Below are 7,099 nucleotides of genomic sequence, written 5' to 3'. Positions count from 1 at the left end.
TTCGTCTCAAAAGCCAAACCATGTTAAAACAAATTTGTATTAAAAACTTTTTGCTCTATCTTCAGCGCGATTTCAACCCCTGCATCTGAAACATTGTGGCAACATTGCATGCTCTGTGTTCAGTGACATATATTATATATATATTATAAAATAACCAGAATATTATATGGCCAAATCAAAATTCATCAGACGAAAATAAAACTAACATTACATCGATAAAATATGACGAAAGACAAGCAACACTACACACAAAGCAAAAGGCAGCAGCGAAATACAAATTCAGCAAAACAGGGTTATCTCGGGAGCTCGTGAATGATTGGGGAATCACTCCACTAGTTGCACCTGTCGTGTTTCGCATGGCTATACCAATTCCATGATGTCACATTTTATGATCTATACCAAAGTGTGCTACGATATTTCCAAAAAATATACATTTTCTGTATACCTTGCGTTCGTTGACAAGCAAGACTTTTCAGTTCAACGAGTATATACGTAAACTCGTCGTTAAAATTCACAAAAACTCTCACAGGAATCACAATATGAGAAAACCAATTGAATTTTCCTTTTAATGCATTAAATAAAGGCAACAGTAGTATACCGCTGTTCAAAACTCATAAATCCATTGACAAAAACAAAATCGGGGTAACAAACAAAAACTGAGGGAAACGCATTAAATATAAGAGAACAACGACACAACATTAAAATGTAACACACACACACACACACATAAACGGACTAAGCATTAGACAAAATCCTTTGAAAATAACAAATATAACATCAAAACCAAATACATGAATTTGGGATAGATAAGTACCGTGACACGTATCTTATATTAAAATTTTTAATATCTTTCAATATCCAAATTTGATAAATACCATAACCATAGAATCATTGGGCATCATACACCCTTAATGTCTTGTTGTTTTTTTGTTTTTTTTTATTATTTAATAATAACAATTGAAAAAATTAATTTGTTTTACAACCTTATGTTTTTAGTTAAATTAAAAGTTTATTTTCTTTATCAAAACACCTGAAAACAGATTATACGGTTCTGAGGCATACAACTTCTTCCCTTCTGTTCCTTTCGTATAAACTTCGTCTCCTTTCTCCAGACTGAGGTGAACAGTATTCGATGCAACTTCGTGTTTGCCTCCTCCGGCTGTGTACAACCTGGTAACCTCAGCATTATTCTTATAAAGATACATATAAACAGTGTTACTATGCAATCCCATCAAACTAAAGGAAAAGCTGTACACACCAGGAACTGGAGCATGGAAAATACCGGACCTGGAACTGTATGCTTGTCCGACATTCGTGATAACCTTGTCGTAAATTATCGGACCATTCGGTAAAGCATCTCCATTGGTTGTTATGGCCGTGAAAGCTGCATATTCATCCTCTACATTATCTGTTTTGAAAATGAAATATAACATCTTCATATTAATTTTAATTTTTCAAAAGATATCGACCAACTATTTCAATAAATATGATGTGTACCTTTTAACAGGCATATAAATGAAACAAACTGAAAATGATATCGATTTCACAATAAAATTGTTTTCCTCTATTGAATTTTAATATGACTACGTGTCAACACTGTGAAAATGCTTTATTTAGTTGGTTAGTAATAACAACACGTATCTGACATGATTTATAACACATATAATTAGTTTAAGATGCATCAGGTTTTTTTTTTTATTAATTGTTACATTCGTAGTGGCTTTGAACTAGCTGACAGTACTTAGTGTCTTTTTGTTGTTGGGATATACAAGTACCCTGCCACGTCCACGCTGTGTTTTTGTTAGATGTTTTTCTATTTGTATCCATCTGACGAGTTAAGCCTTTTTCAACTGATTTTTATAGTTCGTTCTTATGTTGCATTGTTACACCACTGTCCCATTTTTTAGGAGGGTTTTGATCCTGCTAACATGTTCAACCCCGCCACAATCTGTGGGTATGTGCCTGTCCCAAGTTAGGAGCCTGTAATTCAGTGGTTGTTGTTTGTTTGTAACATATTTGTTTTTCAATCATTTTTTGTACATAATTTAGGTCATTAGTTTTCTCGTTTTAATTGTTTTACATTTGTCATTTCGGGGCCTTTTATAGCTGACTATGCGGTATGGGCTTTATTCATTGTTGAATGCCGTACGGTGACCTATAGTTGTTAAATTCTATGCCTTTTGGTCTCTTGTGAAGAGTTGTCGCATTGGCAATAATACAATGTCTTCTTGTTTATACTTAGTAAAATTGCATGATTATAGATTACTAGTAGTAAACTATTAAGAGACTTAGGTTTCAACTCCCTCAGGCAAAGTTGGTCATAGATGGATTTTACTATTATTTGTATATTCATTTTGGACATATATCTCTTTAACTGTTTCGGTTCTTATAAATCCCCGGCTTTGGGTGTTCCTGGTGTAGGTAAACCTAAAACAAAAGCGCTTCGGATGCATGAAACCTTTAACATGAGATCACCCCCAGTTCTTGGTAAGGGTTCGTGTTGCTTAGTCTTAAGTCTTCTCAGTTTTGTCCTCTGTACTATTATTTGTATGTTTATCTTTTTATTTTTAGCCATGGCGTTGTCACTTTATTTTTAATCTGTGAGTTTGAATGTACCTCTGGTATCTTTCGTCCTCCTTTGAAAGTGTTGTTTTCCTTTTTTTAAAACAGTGGGTCGATACCGTTGCTGGTGTACTGTTAGTCCTCAATGGTATATTCAACCTCAGAAGTCCGTACTTCGGTCCTGGCATGATTTATATCAAGGTTTATAAAAATTTCCAATCATAATTTTGGAAAATATACACATCTTTCGGTTTCAACTATTATTATTATTATTATTATTATTATTATTATTATTATTATTATTATTATTATTAATTATCAATATTATCATTATAATCATTATAAAAAAATACTATTTCGTAGTTTTATCAAAACATATGTCAGAATTTGGATATTAAATTTCATACAATCAATTGTTGATATATTCTGTACTTACGTGATATTTTACAGCAGTTCACATTTAATTCGTTGCTTTCACAATCCCTAGCATGAACAAAAGCAAAAGTAATAAAGATAAACAATAAAACTCTGACGGACATAGTGTTCAAACAAAATAGTGCAGAGCTATGAAAATATATACAAATGTGTGCAAGTTGATATAATGTAGTGCGATAACATATTGCAATTCCTAATAATTTGATTGGTGGACACTTCTTAAGATATCCAATACGAGTATTGTATCAAAATGATCATGTGTATTTGTCTTCATGGAAGATAGTATAATAATTTAAATATTATTTTGATGATAGGTATGTTGAGAGCACCTGAAATCACCCGAAGTTTTCGAAGGGGTTCGTGTTGCTTAGTCTTCAGTTTTCTATGTGTGTCTTCTGTACTATTATTTGTCTGTTTGTCTTTTTATTTTTAGCCATGGCGTTGTCAGAATACTTTCAATCTATGAGTTTGACTGTCCCTCTGGTATCTTTTGTCCCTCTTTTGTCATGTTGGCAAGCTTAAAAAAAACACATAAAAGAATTTGTTTGTCATGACACTTTTATATTGTTTATCTGCGTTACGTATTATGGATTGGATTCTATACTACTTTGTACACATATTGCACTTCACTCAAACTCTGACACATTTGCAATTTGTATTATAAAACCAGACTGCTTTACAGGTCATAAATTTAAACCACCTACTATAAAAACCAGAAATCAAGTCATCCCAGTGCAAGGTGATAAAAAAAAAATATACTTACAATCCTATAAGCATACTTAAAACATATATAAAAATTTAAATGCACTTCATTACTATAATAAAAGGTTTTAGAAGCACAACCATCCTATTTAATATTCAACAGTTCAATCTTTCGAAGTAGTAAATAAGCAGCCTGGTGAATATCATTCAAAGTTTGTCCGATCACGGAAAATAATTGAATTAAATTGGATTAAAAAATTACAGACAGTCTACCCTCTCGGTCTTAATGATAATATCATGGGAATTTGTAATATATCAAGAACCGATTCTGTTAACATTTTGGATAAAGTTTCTAAAACAGTTCGTAAAAACTGTTCTCATGGGTGAAGAAAAACTCGCAATCAAGGAAAATTTCGGACTAACCATACAAATATTTCGGACCTAATTTCTATTTCAAAAAACAACGGCAGTCTTTTTCTGTTAACCAAGCGCTGTTCCTTACCTATAAATGAATTAAATAAAAATTTACAGGATTGCAACACAATTTCAGATTGCAGTCCTAAGTATGAAATCGTTCATATTATAATGGCATATTGTTATTCTAAACTGTTTCCCAAAATTGATCGCCCTGAAGATTATAAAAAAAACATTTTATTAAAATAAAGTATATCAATAAGGGGTTTTGATTTTGTAAATATTGCCGGTATTTTTAACGATCATTTTGTTAAAGAACAAATTCCTGGATATTTTGATAATACTGAACTCCCTCTTATTTGTTATGTTTACAAGAAATATACCCGAAAATATGTGTTAAATTATAGCCAATTGTGTAAATATGTAAATATCAGTGAAAATACAACTATGTCATGTAATTGCAGTAATTCCAAATACACTTATGTCCCCATTTCCCATGTTATAACAGGAGACCTTAACATCGTTCGCGAACGAGAGTTAAAATCATTCTTCAACAAAGCACCTAAATACCGTCCCCCGTCAATTATTAATGAGTGTCGTACTGAGCGACAAAGCATCAATATTATAAAATAAGAATTCTCTAAAAAAATTAATGATCATTTTAACATATATACGAATATCAATCTTTTACTTTTAATCAATTGAATTCTCTGATCTACCTCGCACTAATTGAAAAATAAACTTTTCGAATATCTGTTTCACATGTGACGGCCAACATGTTGCAGTTGTCGAACCATAATACCTTCTTTTACTCGAATGTGAACTTCCAAATAAGACCAAATCACTCGGTTTGTAATTTCGCAAATAAGACGATGGATGCCACACATTGAGCAGAATCTCCTTACCTTTCTGGGGAACCCGAGATCACCCCGATGGATTTAAATTACCCAGTCATACCGATCTATTGAGCCCGCCAATTGAAATGGTTTTTTTAGGCACCGCAACTTTACAGCAACTAAAAGTTGGGGCATAGTGTTTAACATTTGTCCGTCCGTCTTTCCGTCCCATTATGGGTATATAGTTATTCCGCATAACTCCTCCAACAGTTTGAATCATAGGAAGTTTTCTCTTTACTGTCTGTTTGTACATGTATTGGAGGTGTGCTGCATGTGGTCATGGTTTAATCTTTATTAATATGTGCTCTTGGGGAGAAAGTTGAACTAATAGTTATCAAAGGTACCAGGATTATAATTTAGTACGCCAGACGCGCGTTTCGTTTACATAAGACTCATCAGTGACGCTCATATCAAAATATTTATCAAGCCAAACAAGTACGAAGTTGAAGAGCATTGAGGATCCAAAATTCCAAAAAATTGTGCCAAATACGGCTAAGGTAATCTATTCCTGGGATAAGAAAATCCTTAGTTTTTTGAAAAAATTAAAGTTTTGTAAACAGGAAATTTATAAAAATGACCACATAATTGATATTCATGTCAACACCGAAGTGCTGACTACCGGGCTGGTGATACCCTCGGGGACGAAACGTCCACCAGCAGTGGCATCGACCCAGTGGTGTAAATAGTTATCAAAGGTACCAGGATAATAATTTAGTACGCCAGACGCGCGTTCCGTCTATATAAGACTCATCAGTGACGCTCATATCAAAATATTTATCAAGCCAAACAAGTACGAAGTTGAAGAGCATTGAGGATCCAAAATTCCAAAAATTGTGCCAAATACGGCTAAGATAATCTATTCCTGGGATAAGAAAATCCTTAGTTTTTTGAAAAAATTAAAGTTTTGTAAACAGGAAATTTATAAAAATGACCACATAATTGATATTCATGTCAACACCGAAGTGCTGACTACCGGGCTGGTGATACCCTCGGGGACGAAACGTCCACCAGCAGTGGCATCGACCCAGTGGTGTAAATAGTTATCAAAGGTACCAGGATAATAATTTAGTACGCCAGACGCGCGTTTCGTCTACATAAGACTCATCAGTGACGCTCATATCAAAATAAGTCATATCAAACTAAGTCATTTTTGGGAAATCTACTTGCATAAGTAGGGCGTTTCCAGATAACTCCTCCTACAGATTGAATGCTAGGAATTTATCACTCTGCTAGCTGTTTGTACATGTACTGATGGTGTGCATGTGGTAAGGGTTTTTCTTTTTATTATTTTTCCTCTTTTGGGAGAAAAATTGAACTTTGTCCTTTTTGGGGTACAAGCGGTTAAATGAGTGGAGTGCGGGGCATCGATTTGTCTAGTTTACATTTTTTCTCGTGTTGTGCTGTTACACTACTTTTACAGTTCGATGTTCTCTCACATTCATGTTAAACTCCGCCACGTGCACTTTCTTTATGTACTTGACCAAAGTCAGGAGCACGAAGTTCAATTGTTGTCGTTGTATACATATGTGTCATATTTTTTTTGTAAGATAGACCGTTAGTTTTTTCGTTTGAATTTTTTTCACATAGTGCATGGTGGCCTTTTGTAGCTGACTATACGGATTTTTGAAGGCTGTACGGTTGTCGATATATGATTTCTTACACCCACTGCATTTAAACTCTGGTGGATAGTTGTCTCATTGGCAATCACACTTCATCTAACTATATTTCAATTTTTATGTTGCGTTTTGTATACTGCAACATTGTCTTTTTAGTACACATATCCCGGAGCCCTCTTTTCGGAAGCCCGAGCAAAAGCCCTTGTTCCGCGATAGAAAAATTAATTATGAACTCAAAAAGACATATAAAATAGCTCGAATTTCAACTTGAAATCCAAATAAATCTAAATGAGACTTAAATTCGAATCCAACTCAAACTCTACCCCAAGAAGTGACTCAAATTCAAAGTTGTAACTAGAACTCTGCCTTTTAATGTGACTCAAACTCGAAGTCCAACTCGAAAATCAATTCTAACTAGAACTTTTATTATAAGTATGACTTTAATTCGAAAACTAACTCAAAGTTTAACTTAAA

General features: G+C 33.7%; 1 protein-coding gene across 1 annotated transcript; it reads right to left on the bottom strand.

Annotated features, from left to right (window-relative positions):
* Positions 1–827: 827 nt before the first annotated feature.
* On the bottom strand, positions 828–3,130 carry LOC143079628 (complement C1q tumor necrosis factor-related protein 3-like). The gene is made up of 2 exons (XM_076255069.1): positions 2,999–3,130; positions 828–1,408 (listed from the first exon to the last, which is right to left on the bottom strand). Exons 1-2 carry the CDS (start codon positions 3,099–3,101, stop codon positions 1,002–1,004), a joined length of 510 nt encoding a protein of 169 aa, XP_076111184.1. The 5' UTR covers positions 3,102–3,130; the 3' UTR covers positions 828–1,001.
* Between the last annotated feature and the right edge of the window lie 3,969 nt (positions 3,131–7,099).

Source organism: Mytilus galloprovincialis, chromosome 6, assembly GCF_965363235.1.
Source record: "Mytilus galloprovincialis chromosome 6, xbMytGall1.hap1.1, whole genome shotgun sequence".
Taxonomy (NCBI): domain Eukaryota; kingdom Metazoa; phylum Mollusca; class Bivalvia; order Mytilida; family Mytilidae; genus Mytilus; species Mytilus galloprovincialis.
This window is presented reverse-complemented; position numbering and strand designations above follow the sequence as displayed.

Bases quoted from the DNA above. Each gene is read 5' to 3' on its own strand.
- LOC143079628 (XM_076255069.1), bottom strand. From the start codon at position 3,101: ATGTCCGTCAGAGTTTTATTGTTTATCTTTATTACTTTTGCTTTTGTT. The intron at 1,409-2,998 runs GTAAGTACAGAA...TTTTCAAAACAG, and splicing joins GAACTGCTGTAAAATATCAC to ATAATGTAGAGGATGAATAT.